Here is an 18817-nt window from a genome sequence, read left to right as displayed (position 1 = left end):
GTGTCTTTTTGGACAGTTTAGGTACAGAAAATAAACATTCTAACTTTCTTATTTTCTTTTATTTTCTGAGGTTCAACATTATATTAAGCAAAAGTTCCTAAGAATATTGTATAGGAACCCTCAGTACCAAAATAGTCAAGTCATTTAATATTGTGGAATACATAATACTTTCATCCATGAAGCAGTCAATTTATTTTATGTGCATTGTTATATTACATCAGTCTAATATAATCATATTAATTTACCTCTTCTACTTTGAGATGTGTGATCATGATTAAGCTGAAGTTTACCTCCCTTTATCTATGAATATTATTAGTATTTGTCAAAGAATATTGTAGGAAAGTAGGTTCCAAATATTTAAGAGAAAGAATAATTTTGAGCAGCTTATCTTAATTTGAATTGAAGCTGGATGAACTATGATTATTTTTTTAACTATACATATATTTTAAAGTCTTTACTGAATTTTTTACAATATTGCTTCTGCTTTTTATGTTCTGGTTTTCTGGCCACGAGGCTTATGGAATCTTAGCTTCCCAGCCAGGGATCGAACCCACACCTCCTGCATTGGAAGGCAAAGTCTTAACCATGAACCACCAGAAAAGTTCCTGAAGTGTGATTTTCTCTTACTACCCCTCAACAGGAAGCACCGTGGAATGACAGCTTCCACTACTATTTTGTGTATAATATTCCAAATATCAGATTTCTTTTCACATAAGCATTTTTTTAAATTGAGATAAAACTGGAGTGAAAAGCACAGATCTTTTGCGTGCAGTTAGGTGAATTTTGACAGAGTATACCAGTCACCCAGAAAGTCGCTTTGTACCCCACACCCACACAGTCAACCACTGCTCTGATTTCTATTACCACAGAAGGGTTCTGTCCGAGCTTGGTCTGCATATAAATAGAATCATACAGTGTAATCTCTCCTGTGCTCAGCTTCTTTCATCCAATATAATCCTTGCAAACATTTTAATGAGTGATGTTTAAATAATTATGACCACAAATAGCACCAATATCAGTTACATTCTGGTTTATCTAATAACTAGTTGCATATAATTTTCTAAATTCAGAAGTTCAGTGCATCCTGTCTCGTATTTCTTGATTCTATATTTCACGGTAAGTTTCTCTTCTATTCTCAGATTTTACAAAATGCATTATTAAAGGCAGGAAGAAAACTAGTTTTTAGCAAAGTAGGTGAGCTCTCAAGTGCTATTGTATATGTTCTCTTACTGTTGTCAGTATGTTTAAAGAGGATTCTGGAAAGAATGCACTGTCCAGGAAAAATAAACTAGTTTAAAAATTTTTTTCTTAATAAATGAACTCAGGAGAAATACCCTCACTAGCAGAGAGTTTAGGAGGAGATGTGAAGAAAAATATTTTCCTTTTATCTTAGTAGAACTCTGTGGTAGAGAATATGTTTTTTGATTTGGCCAAATAATTTAACATTTTAAAGGTAAAACTTTTGCATGCAAAGAACATAAACCAAGATAGTTAATTCGGAGGACAGGAAAGTGGGGTATTTTCAGCCTTCTAAATAATACTTGGTAACTTAGCTGGTGAACTGGGAAATATTAGAAAGTATACGCTCCATGTCATTTCAGTTTATGGTTATAAAGAGAGAAGTTAGCAAAGGTGACATGCTTTCTGTGTTCTAACACTGTTGTGTTATGTTGGTTGCATGTTGAGAGCAGCATGCAATGACCATGAGCCAGGTTCAACAGAAATCCAGTCACGATCCCTTGATTTTACAGTCTTAAAATTAGATGGCTCAACAGGTTAGATAGTTAAATCCTGAAGGTAATCAACCCTGACTATTCATTGGAAGGTCTGATGCTGAAGCTGAAGCTCATAATTTGACCACCTGATGTGAAGAGACGAATCATTGGAAAAGACCCTGATGCTGGGAAAGATCGAAAGCAAAAGAAGAGGGCAGCAGAGGGTGATATGGTTAGATGGCATCACCAACTCAATGGACATGAATTTGAGCAAACTCTGGGGGATAGTGAAGGACAGGGAAGCCTGGCATGCTTCAGTCCCTGGGGTCACAGAGAGTCAGACACAACTTAGCAACTGAACAACAACACAATTCTGGATTGGGCAGAGAAAATGAAACCTTACGGGATGAATTCTGAAGTCAGTTTAAAAAAATGCAGGTAAATGGCTGGAAAAAAGGCAAAGAAAACCCAGATATTCTTAGGAAATAATATTTGTGATTTAATTATGGGAAGTTTGTGGCTTTAGTATGGCTTTTTGGTTGGCTAGTATAGTCAACAGATAAACAGAATTCTAAACTTTCCTCTTGGACATCCAGCTGAAGATGACAGTTGAAAGTTTCTGCACCCAGACAATCCTAACAGCAAGTGCACCTGTCCTGAGGTTTTGAAAATTGAAACTGAAAAACGCACTGGAATTTTCCAAGGGCCTCTTCAATGAGGAGTGCTTTTGATAAATCCACTCTGTGTGGCATTCACTTTTGTTGGGAAAGCTTTTTATTTCTTTCTAAACTAAAACCTTTTTATTTTTGAATATCAGTAGCACATTCGTACAGTTCACACATCTAAACAATATCAAAAAGTCTATGTTGTTAAGTCTGACTTCCACTCTGCTCACTCCTTCCCTCTGAAGAACTTGGAAACTATTTTGTCGGTTTTCTTGAACTATATCCTTCCAGTGTTTCTTTGTGCAAATATAAGAATACTGATTAAAGTCTTTACCTCTCCCATTTTTCTCTGGAATCAGCATACCATATACTGTGCTATTATTGCTTTCTTAATCTAACAACATGTTCTGGAAATTTTCCCCATCAGCACATGGAAGTTTTGTTTTATGTTTCTGGTGAGCTACTGCTGTTGGGCTGTACCATGGAGGCCTGCAAGCTCTGTCCTTGCCCAGCCTCAACATCTAAAAAAGAGCCTGGAGTCAGTGACAGACCCATCAGTGGTTTAATGGATGGGGGAGCTTACATGTCCGAAGCAAGATTCTGGAGCCACACCCCATCTGTGTGGCACTGGGCGGGCACGACATGGCAGCCGTCTTTGCTCCCCAGAGGAAGGGTGGAGTTATTGTTATCGGGGGAATTGACATCAGGTGGTAACTCACTGGTTACCAAAGAAACCAGCCAAGGAGCACCTTCTCACCACCCGCTTTGACAGGCTCTAAAGGAGATGTTTGGCTGTAAGGATGAAAACTATCACCAGCTGGGGCAGGAGCATGTGTGTAGGCATTTACTGGCCAGGCTGTATCTTAACAGAGAATGGCCTTCCCTCTTGACTCACTGATGTCAGGTGAGCAGGGTGTAGGTGAAGCAAGGACTGGTTGAGCAGAGGATGTACAGAGAGCAAGACAACAGCCATCTTGAGTGCCGCTGTATTCATTGTGTTGATGTACCACAATTTATTTAAACACTGCTTTATGGATGGGCACCTTCCCAATAGTTTAATCACAAGTACAACACATATTGGGCTTCCTTGGTGGTCCAGTGGTAAAGAGTTCGCCTTGTAATGCAAGGGACACCAGTTTGATCCCTGGTCCAGGAAGATCCCACATGCCATGGGGCAACAAAGCCCATACATTCCAACTACCAAGCCTGCATACCTGCAACAAGAGAAGCCACTGCAGTGAGAAGCCCGTGCACCTTAACTAGAGAGTAGTCCCCGCCCACTGTAACTAGAGAAAGCCCACGTGCAACAGCTGAGAACCAGCACAGCCAAAAATGAAATAAATAAAAATTAAAAAGTAAATACCAGACACATAAACTTCCGCATACAAAGAGGTTTGCATTGCCACGCAGGGCTCTTGTAGAGAGAAAGAAGTATATCACATGGAATACATGAAATAAACGCTTGAAGGAGGTAATTTTCTTCCTGTAACAATTACCTAAAGAGCAGTCTCTGAGGTTTGATATATTTGGCACCACTAGTGGGAAGTCTGGGGATGCGTATCTGCAAAGTGTTGCTGTCTCCATAGGTAGAGCGTGTGCTTTCATCCGCAGCAAAGGGGCGTATCAAATTGTTTTTGGGGAAAGAATGTGAGAGTCCCAAGAAATAGAAGAGCACATTGTCATCATCACGGGAGAAATCAGAACTTTGTGGACTTCTTTTTACTATTATTTTGCAGAATGTTTGTATTTTGAATAGCTTCTGGGGTGAGTTAGGATCCTGACCTATTCAGTGCTTAGCCCCTAGAATGGTCTTAATTGGTCCTCAGAGCAACCCTGGGACTTAAGTCTTAACTGAGAAAACAGATGCTTAGAATTAGTTAACTTGACAAATGCTACTTTAGCTTGTGAGGAGCAAAGCTAGTCTGATGCTCAACTGGGGAGACGAGACGACCTCTGGGAAAACAGCATCTAGTGTCACCGAGCAGGTAAAACAAGAAAATGAAAGCCAAGTCCATCGCAGAGAAGGTCCTCAACAGCCACCATAGCGAGTCTGGTCCTCACGCAGCAGTGCAGTTTATTTCCTCTGGTTGCCTGACTGTTGCAACCTGCGGGCACTAGTGCTCTCTTTGGGGCGGGGCGAGGGGCGGGGGCGTGAGGGAATTGACCTCACAGAAGAGGAGATAAACTGCTCTGGTGCGTGAGGGCAAGACTCCTTAGGACGGATGTTCCTGCCTTTCAGCCTGACCTTTGTTCCAGTTACCAGATTCAAAGGGAACTAAGATCTCTATTTGACCTAGAGCAGAGATTGGCTGCTAGAGATGCGTGCTTCAGGGTTGAGGTTCTTCCCCAAGTGTGAGCCGATCAAGACTGGGGGTGTGAGGGAACTAAGGATCAGGTAAGGCTGCTGCTAAAATCAGAAACCACTTTAGGGCCAGAAAATATGAACATTTTCCCACTTGTTTTCCCTACTATCACTTGTGGTGACCCAAGGATGAAAGAGCAGATAAAACCAAGGAGGGTCTTGGAATGCTGGGATGGAAAAACCAGACCCTTATGGTCCTTTCCTCCCCCATGTTGTAACTATTAATGAAACAGTATAACCTGTCTGCCCTCCTACCTCATAAGGAGAAGGTATTTGCCCTGCTCTTCCCCAATCCAGTATACATGCCTCATCCAATCAGCAAATGACCCACAAGACCTGATCCCACTCCTTGTACCCTGGGTATAAAAGTGGACTAAGGACCCCTGTTCAAGGTCGGTTCTCCCTTGAGCTGGCCCACTCTAATAAACTTTACTTCCCTCTCACTCTGTCTCATATCTGGAAATTCTTTTCCAGCCTGCACCAGGACCATGACAGAACTCTCAGGCAGAGGTCCCCCAGGAAAGAGACTGTACCTAGAAAAGGAGAGGTTAAAAGAATAGCCTTATTTTTGATGATGGAGATATCAAATAGACACAGTGGGAATTCAAGGGAGCACAGTGGGGAAGTGAGCTTGACTTTCCTCTCCCATCCCTGGATCTTCCTTAGGAGTCTGTCTGTAAGGATAACGTGTAGGAAAGATGCCATAAAAATATGTAAACAAAATGGAAAAAGGACTTCCTCAATTCACAAAATCAGATGCTCTGTTTTAGCTCGATTTCGTGTATCAAGTTCAATAACTCTATTCAATCCAGACTCCCAAACGTCATTGAAATAAAGCGACCACATCCAAATTGGACCCTTGGGGCACAAAGTGTGATCCTCTAGGCTGTGGTTGGGGAGGTTCATGTTTGTATTCTGCTCCCTTAGGTCTCCTCCAGTCTACAGACACAGACAATTTCCACCTGGCCTTTCCCTTGATCCTTACCCTGTTAGCCCTTCATGTCCGCTCTCTCAACCACAAACATCGTAGATTAGTTTATGCTCGCTGCCAGAAATTGTTGCAGAGAAGAAGCCAGTTCTGACTCCGTGCTTCTTCGACTTGTTTTTCGTTGCTTTTGTTAATAATTGTACAGGATGGCTTGCCTCGGAGAATCCTGCCCCTCTAAAGTGCCTTTGTCAGAAGCCTGTCCACCTGTAGATGGCAGGAAGGGAGAAATTAACATATCCCCTGCCCGAGGCTCGCCATTCTAGATGCTTGCAAGATTAAAGGCCTTTTTATTTTGTTTCCTCACCTCCCCCCATCTCTGATCTATAAAAGAACCTGGCATCCAGACCTCTAGAAGATGGTTATTTCAAGGCGCTAGCCTGCCATCTTCTGGGTCAGCCAGCTCTCCTATTAACGCCTCTTCCTTGCCTCAACCCCTTGTCTGTCGGATTCACTGGTATGTCGTGTGGTGAGAAGAGCAAGCTTGGACTCGCTAACAAAAATCTCACATCTGCTAGACCAGCTTTTGTGATCTCTCCTCTCTCCCAAACCACTTTATTGAGCTACTCTCAGATATCACCCTTCCTTGATTTTCTTCCTCTGGGACCCCAGGAAAGCACTGGAAACTGTCGAATGCTGCTTTTTCTTTTTCTTGAAATCTCTCCTTGCCTTGACAGCACTCTTGGGTTTTCCTTCTAACTACATCTCTTGACCTGTCCCTGCTCCTCTGTAGGTCTCTCTTCTGCAACATTCCCTTCCAAGCCTACTTCTGCCCTCTCCCTTGCCCTTCCCCTTGACACGCTCATTCAAAGGCGTGGCCTTCACCATCGTCTCTCTGTGAGTAGCATCCAAAACTTTACCTTCAGATTAACTGAAATCAAGTCTATATCTACAAAATTCTCATATTCTTCTTGGATATCACTCAAACTCCACTGGCTGGAAACTTGAATTAATTACCTTCCTGGCAAAGCAATGACCTCTCTGTGTCCAGTTTGAATGTTACTGTGATCCTCAGCATTTAAGCATTAAACTATAAATTCCTTATCCATCATCACTCCTAACATAAACCTGATCATTTGCTGTACTTTAGCAATTCCATCTCTTGTAATCTTTCATTTCTAAAATCCCAGACTTTTTAAAATTGCAATTGTATAATCGGACACCCAACCAACTCTTGCAGTTTTGTGGGAGCCTGCCGGCCTCTGTACATAGAGGGGAAGGAGACAGCAAAGAAAGAGGCAGACCACTCCAGACGGGCGCGTGGCGAGTTTACTAAGTGAAGAAACTTACATAGGAGGCTTGTCTTGGATGGCGGCAATACAAGTGAATCTCTGCACCCGCCCACCAGAACCTTCAAAGGTTTTTTTTTTGGCCGGGAGGCTAGTGTGATCTTAGTTCCCTGACCAGGCAAATGACTCTGGAATCACGGCAGCGAGAGCAAAGTCCTAACCACTAGACCACCAGGGAATTCCCTTAAAAGGTTAGATAGAGGCCTTAACTGGGTTCAGTCAATGTAGTGTCCAGATATCTCAACACCACCTTGCTCTCTCGAGGCTGGATTCTTGAAAACGGCACCCACTGTGGGAAGAGTGGGCAGAATGTACCTTCCAAGGACAGGGGAGGGGGTGAGGGGCCTCTGATTGCCCAAGTCCACCTCTCTGGTCAACCAGTTGTTATGACCTCTCCACAACCTCCTCCAACACCTACACATAACTCTACTTTAAACAGGGTGGGCCACCATTCCTGCAAACTTCTCTTTTGCTTTCCCATCCCTGAGCCGTGATCCCTACCATTTCCTCCTTGTAGGTCACTCTCATCCAGGACTGGAGCTGTAATTTGCAGGGCTCACTGCAAAGTGAAAATGTCCTATCTTAAAGAGCAAGGGAAAAGTGCCTCTCAAGCTACTACGATTTCATTTTTGTTTCTGCAAACCACCTCAGCTCACACCCATGCTCTATTGTCCTAAATGACTTCACTTACAAAACTGAAAGATTATCAAGATGATAACAACAGAACATGAAACGAAGTGGAGGGCCATGTGTGACCCTAGAGGCCTTGGGCCCACAAAGCCGCCCTGTCCTCCTCCAGCCGGGCCTTTCTCCACCCTACCCACCTCCAAAGACAAGTCAAAGGCTGCCTCAGCTGGGCAGACCATGAAGTGCCCAGGCCCGGAGCCTCTGCTCTGCTCCAAAGATGGCAAAGTGGTTCCCTCTGAGCACGTTGCAAATGTCCCTGAAAACATTTCCTAATTTTTATTAGTCTTTTAATCTCCGATTAGGTCCTAAAGCTTATTAAGAGCAAGAGCTACATCTTCATTCATCCCGGAATCTACCACGAGTTACACGTGTGCTATGCTGTCATCCCAGATGTGCCTGACTCTATGCAGTCCAGTGGACTGTAGCCTTCTGTCCACTTCATCTCCTGGGCAAGAACACCAGAGTGGGTTGCCATGCCCTCCTCCAGCGGATCGTCCCAACTCCGGAATTGAACCTGTGGTCTCCTGTATCTCCTGTACTACAAGCGGGTTCTTTACCCAGGTGAGCCCCTTGGGAAGCCCCAAACTACACATTAATAGTTGCTTAATAAATGTTTGCTGACAATGGATAAAGAGAACAAAGAGAAAAGCACTGAGATTCTGAACTCACGTGCAGCCTTTCTGCAAGAGCTATTCTTTTTTTTCATCAGAGCAAGAATCACTACTAATGCAAAAGTCCAGTTCTCGAGTTGGCTGGCCAGTGCCTCCCCGACTTCCTTTTCAGTTCCTGAATTAATCTCTATGTTGATCTTTCTAAGGATATTTCCCGTAGAAATTATAATTAAGTTTTGCCAATGGAGATACCTTATGGTTTCTAAAAACAGATGAATCCATTAATTCTCTCAAATATTGAGATAGACGCCTATGTTTCAACCTCTTTTGGTTAAAAACACTGTTCTGATGGAAAAAAAGAAGTCTGGAAGTGCTTTCTACACATTTTTAGTTTAAAAAATATTAAACATGGGGTTGCCTTGCACAATGACTTTTGGAAAAGTCTGTGTATTGAAATAATTTATCAAAGATCTTCATGGAACTGACTTGATAATGAAGTTGAATCACTTGATGAGAACCCCGAACTTCCCACACTGGCTGTATACCTACATAACCCCAAGAGAAGAGATCCGATTCACACTCTCCCTCCCCACAAAACACAAATACCCTGGCTTTTGAGTATTTTGAGTTGAAGACTAGAAAGCTCACTTGCGCTTGTGGGAAAAGCTGCTTTAAGAAAACAAGAGAAAGTGGAATACATTTCAACAGCAAAACATTAAAAAAAATGCACCACAGACACTGCATCACTAAGAAAGCCAGTAACTTTACTGAATTGTCTGCAAAATACAAATTATACCTTATTTCCAGCAGGAGAAACTTTTGAAAATTCCCCACTTTTATTCACTACAGACAGCTGAATTAAGTCCCTTGAGATACACAGATGTAGTTTAACTTAGTTATAACATCTTGTCATCTAGTGGCGACAAAGTCCAGCTTATGCCGCTGTGAGCCTCTATTTGAGTATTTGTTGCAAATGCTTGTATGCCCTCATTTACAAGCTATTTTAATCACTGTCATTTAATGGAAACAAGTCCCCAGAAAAAGAAAAAGAAGAAAAATGATACAGCAAACCATCTGAAGCAATCCAAGTCCTATGCCTACAGTGACCCAGGGCGGCTTCGTTCATAGAGAACACTGGTTCTGCATTCAAACCACAACGGGATCCGTCTCTTAGCTGACCTCTCTGAATTAAACTGAGGTATGGATCAATTTGAGGTATGAACAGGGAAGGCAAAATGCAATACTCGATTATGGAAATAACCAAAATGGACAAATTTAATGTAGAAGATATGTGGCCTGGATTGCTCCACATCTTTGGTTAAAACATATTAAGGAAAGCCTTTAATTACATCTTGTAGTCTGAAGCATTCTAACAGACACCAGTATTCCATCAATCTTCAAAAGATCTGGAGTGGCAGGAAATTAACGCCATGTAAGTGACGACATCACAGCAGATGGCACGAACAGGAACAGATGAAGTATGCCAGGCTTAGGCAACAGCCTTTATTGAGGGTTCAAGTGGCTGCTTCTTTAAAAAAAAAAAAACCACCTCTTTTTTTTTTTTTTTGAAAGAAAGAAATACAAAGCATTTACTCTCTGGAAAAACAAACACAAGGATAAAGGGGGTGAAAAAATGCTATCTCTAAATTAGAAGATGGGTATGTAGGAAAAATGAATACATAAACGTGTGAGAGGGCAGACATTCTTTTAAAAAGTGTATTGGAATTTTTAAAAATGTTCACTTTAGTTAGCTTTAAAATGATCTGAGGATGACAGGTATTTTTATATTCATCATTACAAAATGCTAAATTCCACCTTTGGGAAAAAATAAGCCACTTTACTAAAAAACACAATTTTAAAAAAGGTTGAAATCAACAGCCCTCCATGCATCAATGCATACAGGTTGTGCAGCTTGCAGATACCGCATCAGTGTTACCAGTATTTAAGCTCAATATTACCAAAAAATCTTCTAAAATAGGATTAGATATAACAATACTTGTAAGCTGTGTAAAATGCCACTTATGGTTCTTTTACTTGCAATGAAGAATGTTGCCTAAAATGTTGCTCTAGGATGGGTTATGTAAAACAATACTCCCTCAGGGCTCTGCCCTAAACTCCTGAATACAAAGGATTTACCATGATAAAAACCCAAAATCATACTAGCTTTGCAAATACAACAAATGGTAAATTACAGATAAGGTATAAGGGCAAAGATAGCGATGTTTACAGAAGGTGACTCATCACAATCAAAATTGTGCTTCTTCTCATTAAATCATCTTTAAAATATTCTCAGATTATCCCTTTGCTGTCTTGCCACCACTTTCTATGAATTCAGTGGTGGGAACAAGAGATGACTGGCATCCATTCTCAAGTGATTCTGTTCTACTCATGTTCTTATAAAACTATTGTCAGACCTGCTATAAATAGCCAAGGCTTCTGCTGGTACTTTAGCTTACTTTATCTTCAGCATTTAGAAAATCACTTTTTCTTTGTTGCTGAGGCAAATTGCAGGTAAAAAAAATTAATATGGCTATTTTTTCATATTTTCACATAATGACCCTTTCCCACCCAGTGATAAGTTATTGATAAGTGTTCTGAAATGAAAGAGAACATTTGTGACATTTGCATATTTTATACACATCAAGTTGTAAGGATGGATTGTTAAGAATGGGATCAAGTCTATGGTGAGGAAAATGATTTTCCTTAGTTTTTTCCCGTGTGTGTGAATGTGTGTGTTTTTCGGGATGACTTTCTGTTTTTCCTCTGCATAAATGTTCTTTTGTGCTTCATGGATACCTTGAGGAGTGGGACAGATGAAATGGTTGATAGAGTTTTTCTTGTTTGATTTAGTATATAAAAATGTTAGTACAAGGCAGGCTAGCATCCTATATGGATACAACCAAAGGTGCACTGTGGTCTAATTGTGGATTTCAGATCAAGTTAAGAAAAATATAGCCTCGTTAGTAAGGTCTCTTGGCTTTTGCCACCCAGTGGCAGCCTTTTATAAGGAGAAACACTTAGCAACTATGCATGAAAAAGAAAAAAATGGGTAAGAAATGTCCTACACCTCATATAGCAGTGTCAATCTTACTGTCTTATCTTCTTTGCTGTGTATGTCATTGTGTACAGCTGGAGGTGAATCGACAGATCTTCACATTCCAAGAGAAGGAAAAATCATTCCTAGACTGAAATCTCTTTGAAACAATACATATCGACTTTTTTTTTTTTATGGCACTCACTTTTTAAAGGGTCTGAAAATTAATCCCTTATAGACGAATATTAGACAAGAGTCATCATTATTTCTTAAAAAAAAAGGGACATAGAGAGGTTCTTTAATGGGATTTCTTGAAATGGCTATTAAATCTCTTTATTGAAGAAAAAAATAGATGACATACATGCTTTATGCAGAAGTGACATTTGGGGGTCCTGACACATCGGGATTGTTCAACAGTCCTATATTGCTCACAAGATTGTGGAGGGTCAGTTAAAATAATTAAAAACGGATGACGAAGCAACTATCCCTTTTCCTGCTTCCTTCTTATCTAGCACCCAGTCTTTCACATTTTTCTTCTGTGGGAATTTATAACTCACGCATCGAGCAAACTCCATATCACTTGTTTCTAGGGCTATATTGGCAGGACATGTGCCCCGACACAGCTCTCTATTCTGGGCATATTTCTTAAAAGCATTATCAAATTCTAGGCTGAAAACCAACCAGAAAATTTAGGACATGGGCAAGTTTAGGGTATTTATTCACTTACTGAATTCCAAGATGCTTGGTGAAATGGTGAGATCAGAAAGGGGCCCTGCATTTGATAAAAATGCAAAAACAAAAACAAAAAATAGCATGAAAGAAACTAATTAGTATATACAATGGAAGTCAGTAGACTCAATAGATTGCTAATGGATTAAAAACAATTTAGGGTGTTGCAATGTGATATGTTCTAATCCCACAGGTTATCCTTTTGACAGCTGACCTTGAACTTATAAAATGTATGCAGAGTCAAAGAAAACAGAAAGAAAATAGTTACTCAAATGTGCAACTGCACAAATATACCCCCCTCCCGCTATTAAGATAACAAAACTTCTGCTATTACCATAATATTATATATATTAGAAAGCTATACACAAGCATGTTAATTTCACAGATTTTTTTTAAAAGATTCTTAATATTTTATATAATTAGAAATACACATTTCAAAAACAAAACTTCTACAAAGAGAAAACAGTTATCTTGGTTAGCAAAGCATGGAGTTCCTCATGGCTTGGGTAGGGTAGTGCTTTCTATACAAAAAGTCCTTTTTGGTTTTTTTACAGGACTGTTTAAAATATTAGCGAAGCTATCAAGGGGAAAAAAAAACACATTTTGGCTTAAGTAAACTACAAAAAGCCACAAATGCTTTGCAAACTCTGTCTTACCTTTTATATGAAAATAAGCAAAATGTAATGTACATATTTTTATATTTTTATTTAATAAGAGATGCAGACCCAGATTTATTTATTTATTTAATTAAATACGTTAGCCCTCAAACTCCACAATTTTTAAAAATAGGTATGGTCCTCTTTTAATGGTCATCGATCCTTTTTTCATGAGTGCCATACGTCAAGGATGTGCCTGCAGGTTTGTGAGCATTCTCGGGGTGGGTATTAGGTGACCTGGTGTGTTCCTAACATTTAACCGTGGCCACCCTTTGCCGGGTCTGTCCAAAAACATCTATACACTTTTCTATATGTTGCATAACAGCTGCTCTCTCTTTCAGTAAAGATCTGCCGCTTTCGGCAAATGTTTCCTTTTGTCTATTTACATGTAAATAACGTTGAACCTGCAACATGACACTATCTATTGTAACATACATTTTGCAAAGGAGCACAACAGTGAAAAGAAGTTAGCCTTAAAATCTATTTTGTACAAGTGTTCTGTTGTACAACTCAAGTGCTAAGCTTATCTCAGCATTTCTGTTTATCTTTATACTGTATCACTGAGGCAATTTAAAAGTACTTTTACAAAACAGAGTACCTGACTTTTTTTTTTTTTCCACACACAGCACATATAATGCATATCGACCCCCCTTCCCCATTAAGGTATAGCACACACACACACTGCAAGAAAAAAAAAAAACTATTAAGTAATAATCTGATCATGTTGCCCATCCTTCAGAGAGTCGCATGCGCTTGACTGAGGGACTTTCCCTTTCGTCCGGCGAAGGTCTGGTGAGTCCAATGGGGGAGTGGAATTCGTTCCGGTGATCCTCCCGGTCGCTGCCGTCGTAGGAACTGCTACAGCTGCTCAAACTGTCAACAGGAGATCTCCCCGCCTCGTGGCGCGTGTGTTGTGGGTATCTCGAAGGGGTGGCGGTACGGTCTCTAGGAGGAGAAACAGGTTCTGACTTGATGTTGAGGCTTTGAGTAGAAGGCAGGGAGAGATTTGAACTCTGAGATAAATGAGTGCTAGTGCAAGCTCTGTAGGAGGAAAGGAAACCCAGTTACAGATTGAGGAGGCCTGGAGCCCCCAGCAACTCACAATTACATAAAACATCAGCTTAAAGATTTGCAGCGACATCAGAGCATGCCCAGGGGAGGAGAGCCGGCGTGCTTGAAAGCACTTGGGGGCATCGCCTTCTTCCAGCAATTGGTAGCTTTTGTTGATGTGCCCGGTAATAATGACCGCGTTTAACTGGTCCAGGCCTCTGAATGATACCTCGAGTCTCCCTAAATGCACAGGTTACAGCTTCAGGAAGCTTTTAACAAGACATGCTGGAAAAAGCATTTTCAACGTCCCTGGAATTTCTCCCCAGACTAGTTCCAAAATATCATCCAAGAGTTAATGATACAGGGTTTAGGTTCTGAATTAAGGCTTCTTTAATTTACTAATGCCTGTGTTGGAAAATTACTGTAAATTGCTTACTAGGGATATAAATGTTTCCCTCATTTTAATACGCACATTAAGTTGCCTAGTCTTCAGAAAAAGTGAAGAGAATTCAAATTTCAAATAAATAGAATCCATAAAATGCTAGCCATAACCATTTCTGATGAAACGCTTGGGAGGGGGAGAAATAGGGAAGGAAATTTTCAGTACTGGCTTAAAAACACTCAGACTTCCTACCCCACTAAAACTGGGAAGAGAATCTGACTTTCTTCATGTTTTCTCAGTTACATGGGATGAAAATACTTTCTCCCACAACTACCTGAATAAAACTATTGCTAGTCTCTCCCTGCTAAGGATACTAAGGAGACCACTCCTCTAATTTATTCCTGTCATTAGTTGATGCATGTTGTAAAGAAGGATTTACTGTGGTTTTATTGTGTTTATAACCCTTAATCCCCATTAATTTCAGGACAGTATAACTTGCTCTTCTTCCAAAATTTGTGGGAGAATTTGATACTTGAGGTTGTGGAGGGAAAAGCATTAAGCCTTTAGGTGTAGACTAGCAATCACAATGACTTTGATCAGTATAAACCATAGTAATATTGCTGACATCAATTTTAAGATGCTTGTATTGTTCTTATCTTCTAACTGCACTGACATTCGTGGCTAGAGTCAGTGTTAGTAGCCCATATTGTCAACAGAGAGCAGAAATCTCTTTTTCTGAGGAGAGTCAAGGTAAAGAATAATCCATACAGACACACCTATTTAAAACAAAGGAGAGCAAACCCACCTATGCATGTATGTGACTATGTTACTTTCCAATGAAGAGAATCAGATGGTATTCAACACTAAAACTGTCATTGTAAGCAGTGAGAAAATGGGTATACATTTCAGAGGAAAATGAGGAATAACTTGGGGCTTGGTTTTTTGGAGATGCAATTCAGGTTCAAGATATAAAGAGATACAAAATTAGAAATGAGTTTATCTTTGAGTGATGTTTTATACAAAAGCACCACCTACTGGCAAAGAATTACTTTCCTTCTCTTATTAATAGATGAGCTAATGTTAAGAATAACATAAAGGAGAATTGTTTGTTTCCTTAATAAGGCTTGCTTTCCTTTGCTTTTATGATCTTACAGAATCAAAGCAGTCAGCATTTGTATCAAGACATTACATGGAGTGTAATTTTCAATCACCTGTTTATACTTTTATTAGTTTCTTGCTTTTATTTTACACTGTATGTTAGTATACTAATTCTCTAAGGGTTTTAATTAAATAATCTTTAAATAAAGAAGATACTGAAATGAGGGGGGAGAGCCTGTATTTCAAAAGGATCCATAATGGTGGACTATTTTATCTTGGTTCAGAGTTACTTAATGATTCATTTTGATGTCAGAGGAAATCATCTTTTGATTTCTGGAAGAAAGAATTTTCCTGGCTCTGGATGAGAAAGACTATTTCACTAAAATTTAATTAAATGCTTCTACTATGAGTCACACAACTGTTTAATGATAAATGTCAAGTAAGTGTCTGAAAATAAAGTGGCATATCAATAAATACTTTTGTCTGCCCTCTGACATTTAGATTGTGTCTTCAATGGCAGGGTAACATGAAAAGTTAGAAACCAATATTTGCCAAGTTGAACCAGTATAAGCAGTTAATCTCAATAAACTGAGCAAAACGTAATATAATTGAAATGATATTTCTTTAATACAGCTTTTGGAAGCTGCTTTTTCTACTTATTCACCCTTCTCCCAAAGTCAGCTGGCTTGTAGAGATTTTGCTATATCTCTTCCTCATAAAAGATACAATACTTATTGTTTATCCTTTCCTTCAAACAAACAGGCTAGTCCTCAAGATAAGATAAACTTAGTTGATGGTATTTCATTTGACACTGAAAGCATTTATGAAGCATTTTGAGTAGTTCTGGGGACACTGAATTCACAGTAATGAATTGTAAGTGATATCTTAGATTCAGCTTCATTTTACTGTGCTATGCGATTCAGAACAGAATGACTTTTAATAGCCTAGTCTCTATTATGAAAGAAGTATGTTCTTGAAAAGAAAAAGGAACATTAACATCACTTAATGAGTATGTCAAGGCTGTATATTGTCACCCTGCTTATTTAACTTATATGCAGAGTACATCATGCGAAATGCCAGGCTGGATGAAGCACAAGCTGGAATCAAGACTGCTGGGAGAAATATCAATAACCCCAGATATGCAGATGACAGCACCCTTATGGCAGAAAGTAAAGAAGAACTAAAGAGCCTCTCAATGAAAGTGAAAAGAGGAGAGTGAAAAAGTTGGCTTAAAGCTCAACATTCAGAAAACTAAGATCATGGCATCCGGTCCCATCACTTCATGGCAAATAGATGGGGAAACAGTGGAAACAGTGAAAGACTATTTTTCTGGGCTCCAAAATCACTGCAGATGGTGACTGCAGCCATGAAATTAAAAGACGCTTGCTCCTTGGAGAAAAGTTATGACTAACCTAGACAGCATATTAAAAAGCAGAGACATTACTTTGTCAACAAAAGTCCACCTAGTCAAAGCTATGGCTTTTCCAGTAATCATGTATGGATGTGAGAGTTGGACTATATAGAAAGCTGAGCACCGAAGAATAGATGCTTTTGGACTGTGGTGTTGGAGAAGACTCTTGAAAGTCCCCTGGAAAGCAAGGAGATCCAACCAGTCCATCCTAAAGGAGATCAGTCCTGAATATTCATTGGAAGGACTGATGTTGAAGCTGAAACTCCAATACTTTGGCCACTTGATGCGAAGGACTGACTCATTGGAAAGGACCCTGATGCTGGGAAAGATCGAAGGTGGGAGGAGAAGGAGATGACAGAGGATGAGATGGTTGGATGGCATCACTGACTCGATGGACATGAGTTTGGGCAGGCTCCGGGAGATGGTGATGGACAGGGAAGCCTGGCGTTGCTGCAATCCATGGGGTCACAAAGAGTTGGACACAACTGAGTGACTGAACTGAACTGAACATCACTTAGCTGTATATATGCTAGACTCAGAGATAAGCATGTTGGTCTACTTGTTCTTGAGAACGCAGTTTTGATAGACACAGTTAACTGTGAGATACTTCCTATGTGTGGGTGATGAGGTGCATGGGAGACAAAAGCCAGATACGCAAGTTCCCACATCCAGCCCTGCTGTAGGATTCCAGCTACTGCAGAGGCCTTCCTTCCAGCTGGGAAAACACCTACCTTCCCCATGGTGTTCAGAAATGAAACATGAGTGGAGAGCTTTATTAAAATTTCTTACTGCCTCCGCCTGGAAATTAGACGATCCAACTGTATTTAACCTAACCTTTTAAAAATTGTCTTTACTTAAAGTCATCTCTCAGTGTGTACTGAATACCTACATTAATAAGCACGATGATGAACACGCTTCTAAAAGTTAGGTTGTCTTTTTTTTTAGGTGGTAGGAGAAAAACACCAAAACATTCGAGGGTCATTTTCTGAAATATTAGTATATGAATGACTTTTGCTAACCCTTGATGGTAAGTTCCTTCTAGTCCACTCTATCCCCTGTATCTGGTCAGTTTATGCTGTTATTTCTAACTTGCTTAGACAAAATCAGATACTAGAGAGTGCTAACAATATAGTTTTGAGGATTTAAAGGTATTTCCATGAGCAAAATATGAAGATCTCTTTCATAGTTTAATTCTGAGAAAGAACTGTGACCCTCTTGGGCTGTGGGGAATATCTGCTTTGGTGGGCTGAAAGATATTTTACTCTGCTTTGAACACTGTATCTACTGGAAAGAATGTGAATCCACAACACAAGTATTTGAGACTAGTTTGGCTTGGAAAAATATCAATTTTTAAAAAAGTGACTGACATTGTAAGGAATAAAGGTAGCTCATATAATTTATTTTACATAAATATTATAATGTGGGTTTTTTTTCTTTTTGAGCTTAAGATTTAATCGTGTGAGCGTAGGCTAATCCATCTGAAGGAATCTCCTTTTGAAAACTGTGTGTGTGTGTGTGTGTGTGTGTGGAGGGGGGGTGTGGTTTGAGGAAGGAAGGAAGGAAGGAAGGAAGGAGAGAAGAAAGGCAGGCAGGACAAAATTAGAAGGCCTGGAAGGGGTATCTATTTGAGGGATAAGGGAAGTGATTAAGTACAATAAAAACACATAGACTAAATTCAGAGTCAACTCGTGCACCATGAGAACTGGTGTTGAAGGCAACCGGAACTAAACAAAATGCTTCATCCTTGACTGTTGTAATTCAGTTCCTCACTAGTCCTGGGCTGTCCCTTCTTTCTCATTTACTGAAGCTGCTATTAATGGCAGCAAAGAATTAGATTCTTCCCATGTAGAATAAAAATAAAATTCTCTTCCCAGAAGTGAATTAAAAAATTGTAGGGTAGTTAAAATATATAAATCCATGTATTTTCTATGTAAAAATGCAAACTGTCAGTTGTTACCGAAAACAAAAGAAAGCCATATCAGAGAAAATAATATGACTTTTGACACTGATAATCTCTAAGGAGTGCTAGTCCTATAATGGATCAATTTTATGAAAAATAAGAACGGGGACTTTTACTTTTGACAAAAAGCAATAAACAGTGGATTCACTGCTGAACCACAGAAGTACAATGCCACGTGTATGA

At 39.9% G+C, this 18817-nt stretch overlaps 1 protein-coding gene across 14 annotated transcripts in view; it reads right to left on the bottom strand.

Moving 5' to 3' along the window:
* Nucleotides 1-9057: 9057 nt before the first annotated feature.
* Nucleotides 9058-18817, bottom strand: part of MEF2C (myocyte enhancer factor 2C) — a 174527-nt gene continuing 164767 nt past the window's right edge. For 9 of the 14 annotated variants that reach the window (XM_043464692.1, XM_043464689.1, XM_043464690.1 and 6 more), the window contains one exon: nt 9058-13774. In XM_043464692.1, coding sequence (XP_043320627.1) covers nt 13453-13774 — 322 coding nt within the window. In that variant the 3' untranslated portion in view covers nt 9058-13452. The remainder of the gene's footprint in view (nt 13775-18817) is intronic. The other 5 variants (XM_043464697.1, XM_043464694.1, XM_043464695.1 and 2 more) reach the window with 2 other exon arrangements.

Source organism: Cervus canadensis, chromosome 4 (genome assembly GCF_019320065.1).
Source record: "Cervus canadensis isolate Bull #8, Minnesota chromosome 4, ASM1932006v1, whole genome shotgun sequence".
In the NCBI taxonomy this organism is placed as follows: domain Eukaryota; kingdom Metazoa; phylum Chordata; class Mammalia; order Artiodactyla; family Cervidae; genus Cervus; species Cervus canadensis.
This window is presented reverse-complemented; position numbering and strand designations above follow the sequence as displayed.